The sequence below is a fragment of the Lepidochelys kempii genome, chromosome 15 (genome assembly GCF_965140265.1).
Source record: "Lepidochelys kempii isolate rLepKem1 chromosome 15, rLepKem1.hap2, whole genome shotgun sequence".
NCBI lineage: Eukaryota > Metazoa > Chordata > Testudines > Cheloniidae > Lepidochelys > Lepidochelys kempii.
Genome location: NC_133270.1, coordinates 10,325,941 through 10,350,693, shown reverse-complemented (window position 1 = coordinate 10,350,693; position 24,753 = coordinate 10,325,941). Strand labels below are relative to the sequence as shown.

Sequence of the window (24,753 nt, the reverse complement as noted above, 5' to 3'; positions counted from 1 at the left end):
TAAACATACTGAGGGAAAAAACGTTTTTTTGCTAACATCTGTGTGTCTTAAGTCTCAGGAAAGACTGACAATGAAAAGTGCAAACAAAATCCATTCCAGTCTTATTATTGTTCCATTATGTGCTGCTTCAAAGTCACAATGTTCTTTGTAAAATAGGGAATCATACAGAGGATATGCTGCCCTACATCAGCACAAACCAGTGCCATTGTAGGCTTTTGCTCTTCAGACTACACTTTATTTTTTCAACTACAATTCTGCATTGATCAAAAGGATGTATGAATGTTTCCTCCATGGTTGGCATATCTTAATTTGTCTAAGCTGCAACATCATTCAGCTGAGCCGAGAAATCGCTATAAAGGAAAGGAATGGCAATAGGCATGAGGAGACCCATGAATTGTGCATGGAAAGGGTAGGTACTGAGTGAGAGGAGAAGTTGGATCCTTATTAGTAAGGAATGAAGGAAGAGATGCATGCTGTTGAAAGTGTGGGGCGAGACTCATCAGCAAGAAGGATGCAATTGAAAATTTAAGGGGTTATGCTCACTTGTATATAAGAGAATTGGTATTAGGTGTCTGGATGGTCCCTGGGTGGGTCATAACAATGGGGATTGAACTCTCTAATCTAAAACCATAAGCCTCTACTGCCTGAGCTGAAAAATCCAGGTCTGTTAGCCCAATGGTTGTCATACACTCAGAAACTCACAGGTTTCCACAGGAGGTGGAAAGAGAGCCATGCTTTGTAAGCATGGATTACATAGACATAAGGAGAGATGTCCTCAATCATGGGTAAGGGATGGGTATGGGTAGCGCGGGAAGACATATGCAGCAGGGAAAGGATTTGACATGAGAGGTAAGATTTGTTCACTGCCAATCAAATGTACTGGCAGGTGCTGAGATGTGCTCGTTGGTCAGCACTGAAAGTTGGGGAAATCTGTTTTCGGTGGTATGAAGTCGGTATGCGGAAAGCATGCTCAGTATCTAGCATAGGTAAAGTGAGAGAAGCTTTGGTGAAAGGCTTGTTTGTTGGCAGCGCGGTCCTTTATGACCATCTAGTCTGACCTCCTCTATAACATAGGCCATAGAACTTTCCCAAAATTAATTCCTATATCTCTTAGAAAAAAATCCAGTCTTGATTTAAAAACGGCGAGTGATGCAGAATCCCCATGACTGTGGTAAGTTGTTCCAATGGTTCATTACCCTCACTGTTCAAAATGTCCACTCTATTTCCACCAATTTCCAAAATTGTTTAGCTTCAGCCTCCAGCCATTGGATCATGTTATACCTTTTGTCTATCCCTATGACGTTTTTCCTCCTTCCAGAGTTCAGTCGGCGTCTGAAAGAGCGAATGCATCACAATATCCCTCACCGTTTCAATGTGGGGCTAAATATGAGGGCAACAAAATGTGCAGTGTGTCTGGATACTGTGCACTTTGGACGTCAAGCATCTAAATGTCTTGGTAAGAGCAGGGCGTGTGAGTGAATGGAGGGCAATTGAATGCTAGACTGGAGGGTTAACACTTCAAGTCATTCAGAATAGATTCTCATGTCCTTGTTCAGTGAAGACGGTGAGCTTCTCCACCAGCAGCCTTGATTACATTTTCTAGGTGTCAGTGGAAAGAGACTGTTCTCTTTATTTGGGAAGGCAGGTGACTGATTCCCTCTCCTAGCTACCCCATGGTTATTTTGCCCATATTGCCTTGTTAAAAGCAGCTGGGAATTGGGATAGAGTGTGACTACCAGGAACTCCTCATCAGGGAAAGTATGTTGTTTTCTGGACCAGCACTGCCTGTGAGAACTGGAGAATTCCAACTTTTTTCTTGCTCCATGAGAGTATTTGATAACATATTCTGCACCGTCAGAGACTTCACCATCCAGTTCTTTCTCCTTGCAAACAAAGATTGACAGCGTCCAATTATGAAGACCTGAAGAGTAACTGGAGGGTATACTCCATATTTGAAAACATCAGGTGGCTAGATTGAATGGGAGAGGGGGGGTCTCTGGGTGACTGGTTGGAAGCTGAATGGACTGGGCCATGTTTTCTGGTGTATGTCCTTATAAAGTTTTACTCTCTCAGAATGCCAAGTGATGTGTCACCCAAAGTGCTCAACATGCTTGCCAGCTACGTGTGGACTGCCCGCAGAATATGCCACACACTTTTCTGAAGCTTTCTGTCGGGACAAATTGAACTCTCCAGGACTGCAGCTGAAGGAGCCAAGCAGCAGTTTGCATCTGGAAGGATGGATGAAAGTGCCGAGGTATAAACACGAGTCTTTGTGCCAGAGCAGGTGGTGGCATGTATGGAGCTGTGCTGTAAATTATCGCGGATCCTGAGGCAATTTCTCTGAATTCTCTCGATATTTGCCTTTCCACTCTTGTGTTACCAATGAAATCTATCCCCCAGGGATTTGCTTGCCACTCCAATTCAGAATCTTGGTGGAAATTCTGATGTTCTATTTTGCTTGCTGTGTTTTCAGGAATAATAAGCGTGGACAGCAGGGCTGGGATAGGAAATTCATTGTCCTGGAAGGAACTAAAGTGCTAATTTATGATGCTGAAGCAAGAGAAGGTAACTTCACACGATCAATAAACAAGACTTGTCTTTTCTGTTTTCTGACCTTATTCATTGAATTGAAGGGTCTAATGAATACGTTAACATTAACTATTGCTAATTTGAACTGATGTGTCTAATAAGGCAGAATTGTTTTTTCCCCCCCTTTAGGATTTTATTAACCTTATATGCTTTAAATATTGGAAATAACCTTGTGCTCCAGCTATGAAAAATCCAATGTGCTACTTACTTTCTTCCTCCAGTTCTTCATTATTTTCTCACTGCTTTCTTGTTTCTTTGTGTCTTGTTCTCATTCATTCTTCTTGTCCCTTCCCCTACTCCTGAAAGCTGGACAGCGGCCTGTGGAGGAGTTTGAGTTGTGCCTTCCTGATGGAGATGTAACTGTTCATGGGGCTGTAGGAGCTACTGAACTTGCCAATACAGCAAAGACAGGTGAGAATCAGTGCATCTGAGGTAGAATGGATTTCAACTGATCCATGAATATGGCTTGGCATCCACCAGCAGTTAACTGTGGTAGAACAGATCTCATTCTGCAGTTAACCTTTTAAACTGCTGTTCTGTAATATCATAAATCTTTCTGAGGTTACCTCTATTTCAATTAGGTATGCCTTGTGAATAGTTCAGACATCTAGCATTGGACCCACAAAGTTGATTGCTTCTCTCCCGATGGTTGAACTGTGAATGAGATACTCTTTCATTCAAATAGAGGTAAACCTTAGAGTGGCTTTATAAAGTTATTATAAAGCACGTTTAAACATAGTTCATATAAACTCCCTCCTTCAGTGCCCTCTGCCAATCTGAATTTTCAAAGTGCATGTTCTAGCAGTAAACCATTAACTAGAAATAATATGAGGCATATGGAATCAGTTATTTTCTAAGAAGAAGTAATATTTGTACTGTACTGATTGTGTGTATATATGGAATTGAACTGATTTAAAGATAATATACCTCTTGGTTTTTATATTGTAGGGTAGAGTTCAGCTATCAAAAGTAGGAACATTATTTTTCTTAAAACAGGTTATTGAATTACAATTAAAAAAAGGAAACTCTCGTCTTGTGTTGCATAAGCCAATGTTACAGACCTGGAAGAGATTACTTAGTGACTTGCTTTTAGAAATTGTACACTGTGTAGCAGTGCAGAGAAAACTATCAGGCATCGCTTCAGTCATAGGACTTATAGAAAAAGGAACTTCTCTGTTATAGCTGACACTTCTCTTCCTGTCTGAATAAAGGCTGATAGTTAATCTTTACTTAGCTTTGTGTGTATGGTTTCCATCTTTCTATCTGCTATCTATTTATTTTAGCTTTAATAGCTAGTTTGCAGCACCTGGAATGGAAAAGCCCATCTTTACTGATGGTATAAATTGTAGCAGTAAACATCCTGTTACGGTGACATCCTCTCTGCAAAGATGAAGGATGCTAATTTAAGCCAAGTGAAATTGTTCCAAGTGCTAATCCCAATTTTGTTCTCTCTGTGTAACACCTTAGATGTGCCATATATACTAAAGGTGGAGTCTCATCCACACACCACATGCTGGCCTGGTAGGACACTCTACTTACTACCACCTACTTTCCCTGATAAGCAGCGCTGGGTCACTGCTTTGGAGTCAATAGTGGCAGGAGGGAGAGTTTCCAGGGAAAAAGCTGAGGCTGATGCTGTAAGTACAAATAGATTATCTAATAATAAAATATTCTTGGAGGGAACCATTTTGAAATTTTCTTTCTTAGTATCTGACATGCTGAGTTTGAAAGGAAGTTAAACTAGTTAATATTATTTCTGTCATTAATATCATTTAATAGGAATACCATGAGCCATGGTTTACGACTTTGATGCCTCACGGTATCACACCTCCTTTCAGATCTGAAAAATAGCAAATCTCAGAAAAAGGCTTATTTTTTCCCCTCTTTTGTGATTTGTTAGCTGTTTATTCCTGACAAAAATGGCAAGTTAAGTGGTCTCACTGCTGTTTCATTCAGAACAGCCCTTTTCATTACTAGAACTTTCCTGATATAGGGAGATTGTGCTTTTTGGCATCACATATTCAAATTTTGGCTACTGAGACAATGGAAATCTGACTAGCAGGAGTAGTCCAGGATGTTAATTAGAACTCTCTTGATTTTCTTCCCAAATATTACACTGTTCGGCAGTCTCTCTTTTGAAAGTTTCTGTTTAGTTTTTTCTAACCAATTTGTGGGTGTTGAGACACACCAGGATTTTTTAAGTTGTATCACTTCACAAATGTTCCCTGTTCAAGTAAGTGTTGGGATGTGTATGTGTCTTGAAGCGAGGTCCCACTCTGTAATAAACTAGCATATGAGCCTTCTGCTAACTTCTGTGTTATTAATAGACTGATGTGACTGTTTTAGAGCCTCCTTTCTGCTTGGGCTCAAAGAGAGAGACATGCATGCTTGTTTCCTCACTTCCCTAATAGTTGTGCCTTGTTAAGTGGCAGCTTATGAACCCTTTGCAGATGGGGTCCCTACAGCTTTGACACACATTTCGTGTTGCAGAAGAACTCTGCTTTTCCACTGCTGAATGCTGTGCATAAGCAGACGGTTGCAGTTCAGATAGCAATACATTGTTTAGTGGTAGTTACAACCAGTGTAGCATGAGTCTGGAGGCAATAATGTACATGATTGTACATGCTAGCTGTTCTGGATGAGGGGATAAGGAAAATTGCTGTGAGTCAGTGCTAAGTGTTATCTAAGTGTTTGATTTGTGTTTGCCTACTTAATCACACTGTATTTTCTTTTTGTCACTTACAGAAGCTGCTTGGAAACTCTCTGTTGAAGCTTGAGGGGGAAGACCGTCTGGATATAAATTGCACAATGCCTTTCAGTGACCAGGTGATGACAATCATGGACAACACTCAACCTAGTCACTGTATACCTTGCATGAATGGAGTATGTGTATCCAGACTTGTAAATAGGAACATGTTTCCTTTTGTACCTTGGGTTTGGATTCCATTTTCCATTGGCTGGTGTTACGTGTGAGTGAAAGTTAGTCTTGGAGCATTGCTGTGATCTTCTTATATAGTGCTGACTATTCAATTTTTGTCTTTATAGGTAGTACTCGTTGGTACAGAGGAGGGTCTCTATGCCCTGAATGTGTTGAAAAATTCCTTAACACACATTCCAGGACTTGGTGCTGTTTTCCAAATTCACCTCATAAAGGATCTGGATAAACTGCTCATGATAGCAGGTATGATGGTAGGAAGATGGCAAATTTTCACTTTTATGGAAGTGTTCTGATAAATGTTCTAGTTTGTGAAGGTTAAGGGGAAACTTCCCACAGTACAATGTCAGTGGAACTTGCTTTCCCTGGGTTCCTCTCTACTTTTTATGTACAGCTTTTCTGTGGTGCTTATCACAGAATCATCTCAGATTCTCATGTACACTAACGAATGAAGTAATGCTCACAATATCCCTGCACAAAGGGAGTGAGGTCTCTGTTTTTTACAGATGGGGGATTGAATAACAGAGGCCAAAATGTTCAAACCTGAGTTTCACAAGTTAGGCTTCTTAATCTATATATTTAGCACCTAAATAAAAGTGTTCTGGTTATCAGAGGTGCTGAACACTCAGGTCTGTCATTGAAGTCAGCCATAAACGTTTGCTGATTCCCACACCTCTCCTGGACTACTCTGGCTGTCTGTATAGGGGAGAGGAGCTGTTCTTTGCTAGGAGCTCTCTCAGGCAGAGCCAGTCAAGATCTTGTCCTGCTGTTTCTGTATTATTCCCACGGGTTAGCAGGGAAGCAGGCAATGCAACAGTGAGAGCAGCTCTCTTTTCCTTCCCCTCCCATGCAGTAGCAGAGATTTGCTGACCACCCCGCCCCCCACACCCCCCGTGCACAATGGAGTTGCTCTTGAGGCTGCCAGGGAAGTGGTAGGTGATGATTGGGGGTGGTGTGTGTGTCCCTTTTTGCCTCCCTGAAGTAGTGGGGCTGATGCAAACACCGTTTAAAAGTTTCAAGGCCTAACTCGGAATACATTTTCAATTTTTAATCAACTGCACTCCCTTTTCTTTGTTTTTAACAGTCTCCCTGAAGGGCCACAGATTGGGCACCAGTGCAGCCCCATGACCCTCTAATGCTCTACCAAAGGGGGGTCCCACAACACTAGCCCATGTAATATAACTAGGGCTGCTGTCATCTTCTGCTTTTTATGTCCCTAGGTCTGCATGCTAACTGGAACAATATACTTTCCCAATGGTGCTTAGCTCTCCGTCCTGCTCTTTGACTAGACAGACTAGATAGATAGCACAATTTAATATCGAAACCTCCTGTATAATGTTTGGATGGAATTAACAAAAAAGCTTCACAAATTTGCTGTATAATGTTAAGATGCCCTAGCTTTTTAAACAGTATTTCAAGTTTGTAGGAAAGAAAATAATTGTAGACAAACGTTACACCCAATGTGATTTTGAAAAGGTGATATTTCTGAAACCTCAGGGTTCCAACATGGGTCAAAGTGATCCTTAACTGTAGCCCCATGAGGCTCTACTACAGATTTGTATGGGCAGAAATGAGAAAGCACCTTTCCCTTGGAAAGGAGCGGTCTTCCTGGTAATCTAGGCAGTGCCTTCATGGGGGGCCATGTACTACTGTTGTTCAGCTAGAACTAGCAACTATAAGAATCCCAAGAGACACTGCTTGTTCTCCCGGGTGTATTTATTAATCCTTTTTTAAAGTCCTCTTTCACATGGAATTATTTTTTACATGTACAGTGTTCTGTAGCTGTTACCACAGTAACAACCCATAATGAAAAGCTGCTGCTTATGTAACAGAATAGGCTCTTGCAGTGAAGAGTGAAATTCTGCCCTTGCTTGACTGACTTACACGGAAAAAATGTAACCATTCCTGTCCTTAGGAGAAGAGAGAGCTCTGTGTCTTGCTGATGTAAAGAAAGTGAAGCAGTCTCTAGCCCAGTCTCACCTCCCAGCCCAGCCTGATATCTCACCAAACATCTTTGAGGCTGTCAAGGGATGTCACCTTTTTGCTGCTGGCAAGGTAGGATATAGCTCCTTTGTGCCCTGGGCTGTACTTTAGTTTATCTGTTGATCACACGCACAGTGAGACAGTAGAAGGGATTGCCAGGTTTAATCTTCATCAAATCAGCATCTTTATTTCTTGTCATAATCAGCACATCCAGGAGCTACATCCTTGGTTTTCTGTATTTATCTCCAAATAAAATGAGTAAAGGGGGAGGAGTGGGGAGGGGAAGGAGCTTGAAGGGTCTATCACAAATATAAACAAGCACAGACAACCAATCAGTGGAATATGCTAACCTGTTATATGATGCATACTGTGAGATAAATCTAACATAACTGACTGAAGAAGAGCTTTGTATGAGTTGAAAGCTATTGTCTTTCACCGACAGAAGTTGGTCTAATAAAAAATATTACTTCCTCCCCCTTGTCTCTCTGGTTGTAGACTTTTGCTCTCCATTTTTAGACTCCTACGATTAATAAATTTCTTATTCCTCTGTCTTTGCTCTTGAACACAGGGTGATTCTTACCAAGGTAGTAAATTTGCTCATACAGTTGTATCATCATTCAACAATGTTCAGAGTGTTTGCCAATTTCAGTGTGAAACACTTGGCCACTGCAGAAGTTTTCAGCAGGAACTGCTTATGCAGATTACTCATATCTTTGACAAGTTGAACATCATTCATTTCAAAGCATTGTTTCAGATACAGGTTCAAGAGGTTAAAGATCTAACCTGCCTGGGTTAATTTGGGTTAATTATCGCTCTTAATAGAAACATCATTCTATTAAAAGCTTCCTGTTCTTTTAATTAACTTGCTTCAACTACAAAAGAAATCACAGAAGCAGTCTGGATGTGTGCTCTCCCTTAGGAGTGTGAAAAGGCTTTTCATTGTTTCACTAATCTGCAGTTACGCCACACTGTCCTATTACAAATATTACCCACTCATCTCTGCCAACATCTGGGTACCTTTCACCAAAGAGAACTGTTTCACGTGTTCAAAATGTTTTCCACGGCTTTAGTGTGAATGTCCGTATTGCTATCTCTAACCATATTTTTAACCCTCCCTGTAGGTTGAGAACGGACTCTGCATCTGTGCAGCGATGCCCAACAAAGTGGTGGTTTTGCGCTATAATGAGAGCCTCAGCAAGTTCTGCATCAGGAAGGCAAGTTTATTGATTTCTCTCAGTAGTTCACATGTTCATAACAATCCAGTGCGAGACTCCACTCTGCTGAGGAGCAAGTGCCTAAAACCTATGTTGCTCATACAGATTTTGCTTGCTAGCTAAAGTGACAGTAAATTGTAACCTGCTCCAGTTAAAATCAGAGCTGCTGGCAATTTTGGGTATGTCTACGCTGCAATTAAAAACCCGTGGCTAGCCTATGCCAGCTGAATCGGGCTCAGGCTAAGGGGCTGTTTAATTGCAAGTGTCCAATCCACTTGAGTCTTGAGAGAACCTAATTGTTTTTTTTTTAACCAACTTTGTTAAAAATAAAAATTCTTCATTCTCTCATTTAAAGTATGTTAAAAAAATAAATTTGATTGGCAGCCCCCCTCCAGCAGCCCCCCCCATGCAACTCTTGCCTTTAAGGCCTGGAGGTGCCCAATTTTATAGTGCCTCAACCTAGTTGACCGTTAATATGTAACACTGTGTATAACTAAGGATCATTGCTTTACTCTGACTCTGCTTCTCAAATCTCTACACCCCCATAATGGGGCCGTACAGTGAACACCACAGCATGCTATTTAGAGTATTAGTCTAATTTGTAGCTGACAGAGGTGTAGCTGACAGTTGCCTGGTCTGTCTGAAAGAAACCAGTGCAATCTTTTGGCTTTTTACAGATGCAAAAGCGGATCTGGCTGTAACTGTTCTACCACTTCTAATGGTAGCTGGAGTTCAACCAGACCCATAGCGTGCGCACCTGCCCCCTAAATAGCCAGTAAAATCCCCTCCAGGAGGGAACTCACGGAAAATTAATACTAGTTCTGCCAGCAAGAGAACAGTTCCTCCTGCTGGAGACTGCAGGCGGCAGTTGTTAAACACCTTTTATAGAGGGAAATATTGCCGCTCAGAACCCTACGTAATAAGAGAAATGTTTAAACAAACACAGGGGAGCTAATGGAACAGAAGAGTTGAATAAGGATCATCTAGGCTCATGCCAATGTGCCTTGTCCTTCTCTTCCAGGAGATTGAAACTTCAGAGCCCTGTAGCTGTGTCCATTTGACCAATTACAGCATCATCATCGGAACCAACAAGTTCTATGAAATTGAGATGAAGCAGTATACCCTGGAGGGTAGGAGACCTTTCCTGTCGTACATTAAACAGCTCTGTGAATGTTCCTTTGGGGTGGATACTTGTCTACTACCTAAATGGGAACAAGGGGTATGAATTTACAGAAAAGCTGGTGCTGACGTTGCTGTTCCTTTCTACCCCTTTACAGAGTTTCTCGATAAGAATGACCACTCCTTAGCCTCTGCTGTGTTTGCTTCTTCCACCAATAGCTTCCCAATCAGTATCATACAGGTGAACCCTACAGGACAGAGGGAGGAGTACCTGCTTTGTTTCCATGGTAAGTGTATCATGTGGCTGCTGGACTAGCTTGATCATCTGCACAGCATTTGTCACAAGATACCTGGGAACTGTACTGATGGGAGGCTAGCCATTGGGTGTGCATGATCATATAGGTAACATTATTGCTGGAAATGGCATGTTAGACTGTAGGTCATATTGTTCATTGTAAAATATAAAGGATGTAGACCCTAAAGGGGCAAGACACTGATCCCATCTGTTAAAATACATTGGTCAGATTCCTTCTGGGTTATGTTAAAATCTCTGTGCCTGTCAGTCAGTCAGTTTTTCTTTGAGCGTCCTCTGCATATTCCCACTCGTGTGATGGTCCAACCAGCGCAGCGTGAACCAGTAGGACTGTAACTAGCAATGGTCACTGGAGCACTCCTGCACCTCCCTGGCCAATCCCCTCGGTGAACATTGAACATTCCAGGGCAAAAGTATAAAAGGGGGCGTGGCACTCCAGCCGCCTAAATTACATCCAGCTGCAAGCAGCTGAATGCATGAGGAACTGCTTTGGGGTGCTCCTGGATCCATAGCTTATTAGCTAGTTAACAATTTTATAGTTAGATTTCGTTAGCAGTTTGTTAGATCGTTAACTAGTTGAGTATTAGGTGAAGTTAGTTATAAGTCTGCAGTTCAGAAATGGCAGAACTGAAAAAGAAAAAGCCCTGTTTGAAAAGACGTGTGTCACATCCGGCAATATTTGTGGCATCTGACACTCATGCTGGATATTTGGCATCTCTGGTTGAGGGACACTCACCTTCAAAATGCTGGTTTGCTTGACTTATACAACATGAGTGAAAAAGAGCAGACAGAACAGGCTTCAGACGATTTTATTACAAGAAGCACTGTCAGCAAAACCACCTGGAATTGGGCAAGTAAAAGGTCTGAACAAGTATGAGGCCAGTGTTGGCTCTGAGTGAATCTGGAGGGAAGAAGGACAAACCATCCACCTCAGTATGTCGTACGAAAGGATCTGGAAGTGGGACGCATCTGAAGAGGAAACTACTGAGTTGCCAGTCCCTGTTTCCAGAGTCGATCCACAACAAAAGGCTACAGCTGTTCTGGCGAGCATGAGCACCCCAGCCCTGTCTGTCAGCCTCTTTGCAAAGAGCAAATCCCCAGAGAGACCCATCTGACCAGAGGGTATTCAGGGAACCTACCCTGGGGAAAAACATTCTTCTTCAGACGCTGTGGTATTGGGTCTAAATGAGTGCCAAGCCCACTTTTATCCCCTCGCCTTGGAACCGTTTGTTCACTGAGGGGAGAGGGAGGGTACTGCATGAACTTGCTAGAATTCTACCTGTTCATGCTGCATCTGTCAGAGCATCCCAGGAGTGCGAACTTAGAATCCATTTTGAAGAACTCATTATAGGTAAATAACTTTCATTTCTATGCCAGTGATGAAGAGAATACAATGTGATCTTTTAAATGAATGTTCAGTGCAAATAGATGTTTAATCACTCTGATTAAACATTCCTGGCTTTCTAACTTAAACTAGAGGATTCCTTATGTGATGCAATGACTTCCATAGAAAGATTGCTCCTTTCATCTCAGTGGAGAAACAAAGGGTTACAAGCTACTTTTTGATGTAATTGTTTTTGTTGATCCTTTAATCCAATGTCCTAGAAGTTCACAAAGCACCTTTAATTCCAACAGTAGTAATCCTTCTGGTATTTACTATAACTGTCTGCTTGGGCAGGAGACGCACTTTTATGACTCATATTTCTGTGTTTCTCCTATTTGGAGATGCTGAGTTCCTAGAAGGGTAAGGAATAACAATTTTACCTTACTTGGTATAAAGAGGACTTGGACTGCAACAACTGAACTATTGAAATTATTCCTAAACCAGCAGTGTTTGCAAGCATTATGTCAATGAGGGTAATTTAATTCTGGCTACTGTAGAACTCACCAGCTGCAAAAGATGGCCCTCCTATTTCTGTTGTAAAAACCCACCTTTGCTTGCCTTCCTCCCTTTTAAAAAAAAAAATCCAGCCACAAGCAAATGACACTGGTGATTGTTCTCTGCAGAGTTTGGTGTCTTTGTGGATTCCTATGGAAGGCGCAGTAGGACAGAGGACCTGAAATGGAGTCGCTTGCCTTTGGCTTTTGGTAGGTATTGAACAACGTTTACCAGTTTTGTACTGGTTCCACCCAGTTCCAGTGTTCCAAAATATTCAGCATTCTGGGGGTTGTCACATCCCAGAAACAGCCCAGTGGGAAGGACCCCCTTCAGACTCAGTGGTTTCTAGTGGTTACAAATAATTATAAACCTAAATGGATGTAGCAGCCTTTCTGAAGCATGAAGAATAAGAGGAAAATGAAATCAAAGTGATGTATTTGATTAATATTCCCAGCCTGACAATGACTAAATTGGCCACTGGAATTTTTAATGATGGATGCTTGGATGTCTCTAAATAGTCAAGAGTCTGGCTTATCAAAATGAAACCACAGGGGCTTTTGCAGTTCCTAACAGATTTTTTCCGGTTAATAGTCCATTTTTAAATCCCTTTTGTGTGATGTTATGATTGATATAATGGTATTGGAGCAGACAGGCACAAGACAAGGCTTCTCTATGCTTGTTTCTTCCCATTTAGCCTTATAGTATATAGCGCTGCACAGAAAACCCACATCCTTAGTCTTCCCTACAGATTGCAGGAGGGCAAGAAAATGTTATCTTCATCCCGCAAGTTTCCTGACTAATTTTTACTAATGTAGAATCTGTGCATGGTGTTCTTTCTCTGCTGCAGCCTACAGAGAACCCTACCTGTTTGTGACTCATTTCAATTCCCTTGAAGTGGTTGAGATTCAGGCTCGTGCTTCTCTAGGGTAAGTCATGCTCTGCTCAGCGCTTTGAAGAGAAGAACTATGATTTGCTGCAGGGGTGGAGGCTTTCCAAGAATAACATACAACAAGCAGATTATAAAGATTTTTTTTTCTCTCCCCTTCACTCAGCACTCCTGCACGAGCCCACTTGGATATCCCAAATCCCCGGTATCTAGGGCCAGCAATTTCATCTGGAGCAATTTACCTGGCCTCCTCCTATCAGGACAAATTAAGAGTGATCTGCTGTAAGGGAAATCTAGTGAAGGAGTCCAACAATGAACACCACAGAGGATCCTCCGCTACACGCAGGTAGGCGTTACTGTTCTACATTCAGTGCCATTCCTCATGCTATGTATGCAGCATTAGTTCTAGACCCCTTTCTCCAATCTTATTGCATGACGACCTCATTTTGTTCTGGTGGGAGAAACTCAGCTTCTCTCAGAAGCATCAGGAAATCCTGCTGGTTTAACAGATCTTTTAAAATCCAGAGTTCCAGTGTCTCCCTTCTGGAAACCTGAACTCTGTGGCCGTACATGGATAACTTCCTCCACATATACTTTCAAAACAAAACAGGAGTGTTTTGTGATGTTAATAATACTGTTGTGAAAGAAGAGATGGCCCCAGGTGGTGATGAATCTCTGCACGCATCTGTATTGAGATTCTTTCTGAAATTATTTTAACTTGTGTGTCCAAAACAAATCTTGCTAGGGAGGTACATTTCCGAATGGTTCTAGACAGAGATGTATCCCAGCTGAGTCCACTTTCAGATATCCAAAGTCCCATAGAACAGGAATGTCCTGAACTTTTTGGAATTAAAAGAATTTACTTTAGAACCAGTAATTAGGCCATGGGAAGGCCTTCTGCATTGAAGTCTAGGGTGACTGCCTTCCTCATTGAAGAATATTTTGCATAGAAATGGGTTATAGTCAGTTGTTCAGAGATCCACAGTTGATCCCTAGATTAGTACTGGATGAATCAGAGATGAGTTTTTGCCACAAGTAATCTGGATGCTTTGTTCTCTTAATGTGACTAAGAAAACCTGTACCAATGTTCTGTTTTAGAACAGTAATAAAATTAGATGTTTAAACATCTATACACTAAATCAAATGTTTTTGAATAAAATATTCTTGAAATAAATTGCTTGTCCCTACTCATGGAATTAATTATTCCTTAGCTACAACAGCTGGGACTGACAGAACAGGATTTGGACCAGAAATGATATTTTAATGTCTTGCTGATGTGGCCATAGCTTGAAAGTCTAGTGCTAACATTCATTATTGCCATGAAAATAAAATACAATATTTAAAGGGTTGGAATTGTGGCTTTTAAAGACCATTTCAGGCCACTTGTATGTCTGAACATGACTGTTCAGATAAGTGACATGACTCAGATAAGTGACATGATCTTTTTCTGTTAAGCAGAGCGGGGATGAATTGGGCAGTGAATATTGTGACTGATAGTGCCCTGTTGAAGAGTGAAAAGTGTTACCTATAAAGTGAGAGCGAAATCTAAAGCTTGGCAAATTTGTAACCTCTCCTCCTATCCTCTTAATCAGAACGTTTACCTAGACGTCTTGTAACTTGTGCTTCTTGAACAAATCCTATGAGGTGTGAATTAATTTTTAATGCACTTTCATACAGGAAAAGTCTCTGGCTCTCTCCCTAGGAAAATAAGTAGTTCTCGTAGCTGTTCTATAGACGTGATCTGTGTTGAATATTCCTTCAGGAGCTGAAATGTCTGATTTAGTAGAGACCCCCCTAAAGCAGAGATTTCTGCATAAATACTTATATTTATCTTCAGAAGGAGGGTAACCCTCTCTTCCGTCATACTTGATTTCTGGCTGTAGCCTATTTAAAGCAACACTTCTCTATCTCCTTTCATGACTAGTTATTTAGGCCTCTCTAGGACACCACGGTAAAGAAGTAGTGCTGGTAATCTCTGTAATAATAACATTCCATCCAACCAGGACTGGTTTGGTGGGTGGTAACAACCCTTTGCACGTTGGTGCTGTTATACCCACAGAGCACACAGCTGGGAGCCTAGGAGTGTGGCTTTTCTGAACATGGAAGTGGTTCGCATTGTTGAGTAAGGCTGACTTAGCTCTGGATGCGCTTTCATTTGAACACTGTGGAGTGATTGGGGGGAAGAGATGTCCGCTTTAATAAAAATGTAACTTTAAGGTTTTTGTCACTCAGCTGTCCGCGCCCATTGTTTTTGAATGACAGCAGCCCTAATAAGAGAGGTCCCCCAACATATAATGAGCACATAACCAAGCGGGTAGCGTCAAGCCCAGGACCACCAGAAGGTCCAAGCCATCCTCGAGAACCAAGCACACCACATCGGTACCGAGAGGGAAGGACAGAGCTGCGCAGGGACAAGTCTCCTGGGCGACCACTGGAGAGAGAGAAATCTCCAGGCAGACTTCTGAGCACCCGCCGAGAAAGGTCCCCTGGAAGATTGTTTGAAGAGACCAGCAGGGGGCGAACGCCTGTGGGAGGTGCAAGAACTCCACTCTCACAAGTCAATAAGGTAAGCTGGAGCTCTGTCAAATGTCTTCTCATCTCAGGAAAGTCTCCCAGTGGGGAGTGGCTGTTCGTACTGCGAGAAGCCTGTGTGGGTGAGGGGCTTCAACCTAAACCCGCTTTAAAATACGTGTGCCATCACAGTACATCGAAACATATGATATGCATGGGCTGTGTGAAAATCTCTTCCAAAGAGAATATTTCCCCCCAGCACTACTTTCATGCCATGTGAAGATGGTGGCCTTCATCATTGGTAGGGGGGAAGATTCATGCCACATAGCATTTTTCACCTAGACAAGGAGACAAATGATACTCAGTAAAACTCTGCTTCCGCCTCCTGCTGAAAGCAGTGCTGCTTATATGACCTGGGACTACATATAGGAGAACAGGAATGTTTTACTGCATCTTGTATAACTTGTCATTTTATTTCCCTGCTAGGTCTGGGACCAATCTTCAGTGTAAGTCTCAGCTAGACAAACTTACTCCTCATCGTGATCTGCAGGAAAAACAAAGGAAATGTACTGAGTGTATGCACTCTGTGCTTCTGCTGCCCAGTCACCAAATCAACCTTCTTGGGCCAGAATGGGCTCCATGTCAGGAGACACGTGACTCTAACAAGGATTGTCTGCCTCTCAGTTTATTTCCCTGCACCTTCCTGCAGTCATACCTTTTGCACTTTGTACTACTGTTACTCTTTCAAGCAGTTCATAAACTTTTTGTACTCTAGCTTTAGTCCTTAACAGTTCATCAAGGAAATCAAATTGGGATGAAGATCCCAACCCAAATCTTAATGTGGTTAGCACCATTTACCAGATAATAAATCATAGTTTTGAAAAAGATGCTGGAATTTGTCATGGCCTTGTAAACTGAAAGGCAATGGTGACTCGGTTGCAATAGACAGCATCACTGGATATTCTCTACAGAGCTCTAGAGAATTAATCTGGATCCGTTTGTTCCCCCGCCACTTTCAAAGCTCATTCTCTTTTGTTCTCAGTAAAATTGCCCCAGTGCAGCTTTGTTCAGCTGGATGATGAGGAGGGCAGATCCCCTGATTAGATGGTCACAATCCCCCATGCCCTAAAACAAAGTGCATTGTCTCTGACGTACTGGGGTACAAGACTCTTGACCCAGGTTTTCTGCATGGCAATTCACTGCATGCTGCTGCACCATCACTCTGGCTGCTCTCTCCTTTTAGGTTGCTGTGCTAAGTATTGTATTGTACCTCACTTGTAAATTAATTGAAGCCTTTACATTACGCTGCAAAATAACCGCCATGATTTCCTGGAGAATTTGGCACAGAAGAGAGTTACAATCCTTATTATATGACAAGAGAACTACAATCACTAGCCCTCACCTTCACACGCCCCAGTGTTAAACACAATCCCATTCAGAAATTGTATCAAAATCCTTATAGTCACCATTTTCCACAGAGGCCACTCCTCACAGTGGTTGACAGGTTGCCTCCCGGTTCCCCAAGAACTTAAAAGGAAAGCATGCGAAAGCAAGTGCACAGAATTGTCATCTCTCAAAACAAAGTTCTTCTTTCCTGTTCTGATTGTATCTTGTTGTACAGTAAAACCTAATAGTCACGGCACTAGAGGATACTTGCAATAAACAGCTTTGGCGGTTACCGAACACCTCACCTTTGCTTTTGCCTCTAACCTCAAGCCATTTATTGCTTCATATTCTCCAATGCCATGAACATTATCCCTTGTAACTGAGCCAGAGAGCAAATGATTTTCAAGGCAGGTTTTGACCATTCAGTCTGCTTCAGCGACATGCTGAGTAAACAACCATGTTCTCTATAAATGCAAAAGAGTTTTCTCGTTGGCCAAGCCTTTTATCTTCTGCTTGTCCCTTGCCAGCCAGTGCTAACCTGTCCAAGACACCCATAAACCTCCGAATGCCTTGTCAGTGCCCTTTGGCGAGTTTCATGGATATTGTGTTCTGTTCTCTTGTCTGTTGGGTTATTTTAGACCAGATGATTTGGCAGGAAACGTGCTGAAATGTGTCTCTTGGTCTCAGTATTTTGAAAGGTCACAGAGATCAGTCTTTAAATCTTTGCATCTCATGGAAGATCTTCATGACCTGAGAAATGGGCTTGTCAAGTCCTGAAAGTGTATATCTTGTGTCTTGTTTGTGAAATGCTTCCTGCTATAGAAATAGCTCAAAGGACTGTACATATTTACAAGAAACTTTATATTCGTAACAAAAGGGAATTGAATCAGTTTCTACTTTTTTATTGTAAACTGTGCATTTTTCAACACTAGCTTTTTGTTTTAATGGTGGTTGTGGACAGCCATCTTCAGACATTGGAGGGGCCTCAGCTTAATCCTCCCAGATCCCATGAAGAAATATTGTAACATTAAATTGCAATCGAAAGCTTGTTAGCATAAATGAGGTTTTAGGTATCTAAAAGTACAGGATTTTTCTTCATTACCTTTTTATTATTGACAAGGGAGGGAATCAGAGGTACAGATCAAGCTCCACCTGGAAAATATTGAACTTTGTTGTTGAACAATAACCAAATAAAACAATTAACTATATTAACTAGCATGGTGAAATGACCTTTTCCTTCCATGTAAGGTACCACTAAGCCATTCTAACAGATCAGCCAATATTTGGAGCTACGTAATTGATAGGAGTGTAAGCTTACCAAAGAGCTCACCTTCGGAATACTCTGCCGTTTAGCAGACATCTTCCCCTGAACGAGTAGCATAGGTGCTATCAGAAAATTAAAGCATATTGACTTGGACGGAAACAGAGGTGGATTTGACCAGATTTTTACCTAGTAGTGGTGAGCCCTTAGATACACACCCATTGGTGGTGGTAGAGATACACGTGAATATCTGGGAGAAGAATCTGGCCCTTGGCAAATAATCCAGACACACAATTTCAGCTCGGAATAAACCCCTTTAATTGCCAACAGCATAGTCTCGTGCTGCTGCTGCTCTACTGCAGCGGTGTTTTAATAGGAAGGGGACCAGTGAGTTAGTCATCCCACCATCTTAATATTCTGGTGCTGTAATGCCTGAGAGCTGCAATTTTTTAAAAGCCTACACAAATATAATTCAGATTGTACTCAATCTGCCAAGTTACTGTACATCTTAATAACTTACAGCTGGTGGGAAAACTCTCTCAATCAGACTTAAATGTAAATACAACTATTTTTAACGAAACAATTTTTACCGGGTCTGAAGAATTCTTTCACAGGAAGAGTTTTTAATATTCACTCTGCTGCCTGCGGTGACTTATTTCATTTCTGTCATTGTTTTGTGCACATAAATACCCCCACCCTCCCTAGGAAGGGTTTTCTTGGTGGGCGTGTGCGAGAACGACTAATAGCTACTATTCCACTTTGGTCTACACGACATTTTCCATGGAAATGTTCTGCATAAAGCCAAACTGCTTGATTTATCTATTGTGCCTGCTCTCTGATGTATCTGATGAAATGCTAACTTGTTAAATGTTCCTTTATTTCTATTTTAAGAATACATATTTAAAACTCATTGTTTCAGTCCTATGGTGCATGATCAGAATTGTAACAAAACTAAAATAGTTCAGCAACTGGTGAAGTAAAATATTTATTAAGCCTTTTGACTACCATGAACACTGCACAAATTCTCACGGTCACCTTGACTGTAGCGGCACTGGTAAAATTTACTGGAGAAAAAGCATTGTGTCTATTGCAAAATTCTTCAGGTTTACTCACAGGAAGGAGAAATACTGCACCTACCTCCAACTCTAGCCTTCCTGCAACAGCCAAGACACACCAAATCCAAGCGGGCATAGAAAGTAGCAGCTACACTATCCCCCTTTGCACCCAGATTTTCCTTGTGGAGGGATTTAATTCATTGGGTTATAGAAAGTGAGCTCAATACAATGAATTGGACTCATGTTCACTTCTGGCAGGAATCCAACCCATAGGGCTGGCTACGGTTTAACAAAGTGTCGCCCTGTGGCCTGCTGCTATTTCACAAAAGGTCAAAACTGACAATCGAGCATGTCACTGCTTCAGTTCAGAGAATGTGTGTTCCAGAGGAAACAGCCCCTGCCCCAAGAGTGGGACTGGAATATGGCCCTGGGTATTACGGTTGACACCTGCTATCAGCTCCGGCTGAGGAAACTGGAGTGGCTGAGATGGAGATGGCCTACGGCCCTATTGCCGTTGTGTAGTGTGGTGTGACGCTGACTGGGGATTAGCCTTTAGCACCAGCGGGAGACCCCAGAGCAGTGGGAGCAGCGATTCATTCTGCTTCAGCCCAGGAAAGTGGAGTCACAGTGACGACCGTTAACTGTTCTCCATCATTTGTCGGAGAAAGGTGAGAAGTAATTAAAGGATCTTTCTGCATGTGTAAAGCTGGGGATATACTACACTTAGGCCCACATATAAAGATGAGGGCTGAGTGTCTATTTAATTCCTAGGCATGGCTGGATGCCGAGGCTGCTATTCAATTACACACAAAGGGCTGGCCCTGTGTGCGGCATACGACTCAATGCAGGTGCAAGAAGGCACTTTGTGACGCTAGTTCAACAGTGATTACTGTTGAAGTCCTGAAAGGCCTTCAGGCCCACTGCCTGTAAGAGAGAGCACTCCTATGAGCTGTGTTACGACCGAATCTTTGCCTGCTTGAATTAAAACCACCAGATTTACCACACGCAATGCTGTTTGGCAAAAGAAATGTTCAACAGGGGACAAATTTTTTTCAAGATCCCAAAGTTAGCTATGTAACCCCTCCCCAGCCAAAAAGTGTGTGTGGCACTAAACAGATGACAAACCACTGTCAAATAACTACACGAAACAGATCTATGGGTTTTGAGGTGAGGCCCTATCATAAAATGGGTGTGCTGCAAAAATTTCAGCCGGCTCTTGAGCCTGGCTGGCTTTGTTTTTGACATGGATGTATGGCCACCTGCCTTAAAAGCAAGCACCTAAAAACATGGTCACCCAGGAACTGCATGTTTGTTTAGTGTCCAGTGTGGCCTCAGCAGTGGTCCAGATTCCCTCCTTTCTGAGCTCCCTCAAAGCACAGTGAGCCACTATAACTAAGGCTGCGATTCTGTGAGAGGTTGTGGTTTTCTGTGACATTCTGCAACCTCCATAACTCCCACAGCTGCTTGGGTGCCCTGTGGCTAGCTGCACCAGCCACGGCTTGGGCAGCCCCCAAGTAGCCAGTGTGGCTGGAGCAGCAACACCGGGAGCTCCAGAGCAGTGGGGAACAGAGATTTAGTCATCGTGGGTATTTAAGTCATGGCCAGGTCAAGGGCCATGAATTTTTGTTTATCACCCATGACCTACCCATGACTAAATGTTGGCCATGTGCCAGAAATTTGCAGGAGCCATTCAAAGGCAGATTAACCTTTGTGTTTGGGCGTGCAGCTTGTCATGCAGGGGTTCTACTGGATGCCATGGGAAATAAGGCAGAGACTTTATGCACTGAAGCTTTGGGGGTGCGGGACAGACTCTGGGAGCCACTGTCACATTCTTCCATTGCTGCCAGGGGCACTTTCATGTTCAGTCGTCCTCCAAAAGCAGAATATGTAACAGGTCAGCCATTGGCACAATGGGCTCAAACATTTCCCTGTCTTCCCCAGCAGTGTGAGCGCTGCCCTGCAGGGCCTCAAACAACGATGAGCTTTAACTCTCTGAACAGAGTGAGTTCAAAACACAGCACGAGGCTTTTTCTATTTGGCAATCCCTGTGGGGAAAAGGCTTATGCTGCACCAGCTCTCCCGCTGTGCCGATTTTCTGGAGCCCAGCAAAAAGAGCTCTGCAGCCCCATGGTGGGCCAGCCTGTGATGCAATATAAAGAAGGCTGCAGCAGCCTGTTATTTATAAATGGTTGGCTGACAGCCTCCATCTTCAACAAATATTTGTGCCCATCTTCCTCTGCAATGCTGCTGGAAAGTTTTGAAAGAAGTGATCCGGGTGTGGACATAATTGGAAAATACATGAAGCTTAGCTTAAGCTAATGACTTATTTGAGCACAGCTCTTCCTTCCTGAACCTTTCACTCATGAACAATTTATATTTCTGTTGGGTCACTTCAAGGATTCCTTTTTATTCTCGTATGAATTAACCCTTATTTATTCAAAACATGCATCTAGGTATCAATTTCCCTGCTTGCACAAACACTATTAGAGAATAATCACTTCTTGAAATCTGCTATTACAGCTTTGCTTTAAAACCAACTCTGATTGGATCTCCCACTAACTATTCCATCCCCTTCCACATCCTAGTATCAATTAGCATGCTAGGTGGCTAGTGCACTTAGCACACATGTCCTAATCTAGATCATTACTCTCACATTACTTTGAAATTACAGCTGTTATCTATTGCCAAACTTTAAATAGTGCATGTAACTGACCGGCGGTGGCTTCAATGTCAGTATACTCTATTAGCTAATATTTATTAGTATATAGCTTTTTTACTCTGCAGTACACCTTGGCAAACTATTGTATTACCAGGCCATGCCGACGTCTCTGGTGATCATTTAAATAAATAACTAGAGGGTTCTGTGTAACAGTGAGACTCAGTGGCTTATAGCCAACAGTAACATGGGAAATGGGTGGCCAAGTGTTAGGGCTGTCAAGTGATGAAAAAATTAATCACCATTAACTGTGCAATTAAAAATTAATTGCATTAGTCATGATGTTAAACAATAATTAGTACTATTTATATAAATATACTGATTTCTGTTACAACATGTACAGTCCTCACTTTATTTTTTATTACAAATATTTGCCCTGTAAAAAACAAAAGAAACAGTATTTTTCAATTCCCCCATTTCAAGTACGGTAGTGCAGTCTCTTTATCATGGAAGTTGAATTTACAACTGTAGAAGTACGTAAAAAAAACCTGCAAAAAAAAAAAAAGTAAAACTTTAAAGCCTACAAGTCCACTCAGTCCTACTTCTTGTTCAGCCAATTGCTCAGACAAACAAGTTTGTTTACATTTGTGGAAGATAATGCTGCCCTTGCTTTTTGTTTACAATGTCACCTGAAAGTGAGAACAGGTGTTCATCTGGCAGCATTGGATCTGGCATCGCAAGATATTTATGTGCCAGATGTGATAAAGATTCACATGCCACTTCATGCTTCAACCACTATTCCAGAGGACATGCATCCATGGTGATTAGAGGTTCTGCTCAATAATGATTCAAAGCAGACCAACTCTATCAAGCTCACCAAGCAGACCAACGCATATTCGTTTTCATCATCTCAGTCAGATGTCACCAGCAGAAGGCTGATTTCCTTTTTTGGTGATTCGGGTTCTGAGGTTTCCGCATCAGAGTGTTGCTCTTCTAAGACTTCTGAAAGCATGCTCCGCACTTCATCCCTCTCAGATTTTGGAAGGCATTTCGGATTCTTAAATCTTCTGTCGGGTGCTGTAGCTATCTTTAGATATCTCACATTGCATTCTCTTTGCATTCTGACAAACCTGCAGTGAAAGTGTTCTTAAAATGAACAACACGTGCTGGGTCATCATCCGAGACTGCTATAACATGAAATATATGGCAGAATGTGGGGCAGGAGACATACAATTCTCCCTCAGGGAGTTCAGTCACAAATTTAATTAACACTTTTTTTTTTTTTTTTTTTTAACAGCATGGAAGCACGTCCTCTGGAATGGTGGCAGAAGCATGAAGGGGCATATGCATGTTTAGCGTATCTGGCACGTATATACCTTGCAATGCCAGCTACAAAAGTGCTCTGTGAACACCTGTTCTCACTTTCAGGTGAAACTGTAAATAAGAAGCAGGCATCATTATCTCTCGTAAATGTTTTGTTTTTGAGTGCAGTTATGTAACAAAAAAAATCTACATTTGTAAGTTGCGCTTTCACGATAAAGAGATTGCACTACGGTACTTGTACGAGGTGAACTGGAAAATACTCTTATTTTTACAGTGCAAATATTTGTAATAAAAATAATATAAAGTGAGCAGAGTACACTCTGTAATCTGTGTTGGAACTGAAAATCAATGTATCTGAAAATGTAGAAAAAGATCCAAAATATTTAATAAATTTCAATTGGTATCCTATTGTTTAACAGCGCAATTAAAAAAATTAATCACAATTTTTTTTTGAGTTAATCGTGATTAATCGACAGCCCTAATAATTTAGTATTTCCACACTAAGAGATTAAGGTGTTTCAAATGACAAAGTACTCTTTTTTTTGTTTTGTTTTTTTTAAAAAAAGTGGGACTGCGTTGTAATGTAAGTTTATGCTGTCTTTATCACATGACCGTGAGCATCAAGTTTTTGGTGTGGGTATTTTCTTACTTTTGAGACAGCCTTTCATTGCCCTGATGTGGGCAGACGAGGTGAAAGCAATGGATATACTTTGAGGCACCACTGTGGCTGAGATTCCAGCTAAGCTAATCTGCACGGCTGGAACTGCACTTAATGCTTTCTTCTCGCTGTTCAGAGCCCTCCCCATGCCTAGACTTCCTGTTGGCCCATGTTCACAAACATTACAGGGTGTGCTGTGCCAGGTATAATCATCTCTCAGACATTCTCACAGTTGTTATTAACCGTAACAAACTTAAAACAGACCTTTCCGAGCAGTCAAGTATACCCAGCATCACGGAGGCCAACAAATGGAGATTGCTCAAGCTGCTTGAAATGTGACAGCCTTAAACAAAAAAACAAAACAAAAACAGGGGTAGAGAGCAGTCAGTTTTCCAGAAATGAAATCCTTGGGTTTGCCAATGGCCAAAGCTCATTAACAGCTTGGTTTACTCCCCCTTCACCAATCTTAAAATGTATTGTTCTCTACAAGTGTGTGATGAGAAGATGTGCGTCCAAACTTGGTTTTATAAAAGTAAAGTAGCTACCAATTTAACCAGGGAGAGAAACTGCATAATTAGCCAAGCATTATGCAGCCAGCCAACCCAGTAATGTCTTGGTCAGTGGGGCTGACAGGAAACAAACACATTATCCATTTTTCCTTAAAATGCTTTATATTTGAACTTGTTTCTGAAGAGGTCAGCCAGTGACAGCAATTCCATGTTTTCAAAACACTGAGTTGTAGTGTTTTCAAAGAAAACCCAAGAGCAATGTGCCCTGAACTACTCAAAATATTGTAACAAGACAATTGAACAGTTCAGAAGCCTGGAAATGAGTCTTATCATTGACTGTATCACATCTAATCGTGGTCACCAATGATCTAAGTCACCATCTGATTAGCTACCTGGTGGTTTTTGTAATATGCACCCCTGTATAGTAGGCCACGGACTGAGGTCACTCTCAGCACTCTTACTGGCTCTCAGAGATG

The 24,753-nt window shown here is 41.9% G+C and overlaps 1 protein-coding gene across 1 annotated transcript in view; it reads left to right on the top strand.

Annotated features, from left to right (window-relative positions):
• CIT (citron rho-interacting serine/threonine kinase) overlaps positions 1 to 19,200 on the top strand; it is a 97,566-nt gene extending 78,366 nt beyond the window's left edge. The window contains exons 33-48 of the mRNA XM_073313406.1: positions 1,319 to 1,456; positions 2,074 to 2,254; positions 2,474 to 2,565; positions 2,896 to 3,000; positions 4,057 to 4,226; positions 5,335 to 5,415; positions 5,635 to 5,770; positions 7,440 to 7,579; positions 8,629 to 8,721; positions 9,743 to 9,851; positions 9,999 to 10,127; positions 12,161 to 12,241; positions 12,880 to 12,958; positions 13,085 to 13,264; positions 15,151 to 15,484; positions 15,916 to 19,200. Coding sequence (XP_073169507.1) covers positions 1,319 to 1,456; positions 2,074 to 2,254; positions 2,474 to 2,565; positions 2,896 to 3,000; positions 4,057 to 4,226; positions 5,335 to 5,415; positions 5,635 to 5,770; positions 7,440 to 7,579; positions 8,629 to 8,721; positions 9,743 to 9,851; positions 9,999 to 10,127; positions 12,161 to 12,241; positions 12,880 to 12,958; positions 13,085 to 13,264; positions 15,151 to 15,484; positions 15,916 to 15,939 — 2,072 coding nt within the window. The 3' untranslated portion in view covers positions 15,940 to 19,200. The remainder of the gene's footprint in view (positions 1 to 1,318; positions 1,457 to 2,073; positions 2,255 to 2,473; positions 2,566 to 2,895; positions 3,001 to 4,056; positions 4,227 to 5,334; positions 5,416 to 5,634; positions 5,771 to 7,439; positions 7,580 to 8,628; positions 8,722 to 9,742; positions 9,852 to 9,998; positions 10,128 to 12,160; positions 12,242 to 12,879; positions 12,959 to 13,084; positions 13,265 to 15,150; positions 15,485 to 15,915) is intronic.
• Positions 19,201 to 24,753: the final 5,553 nt, after the last annotated feature.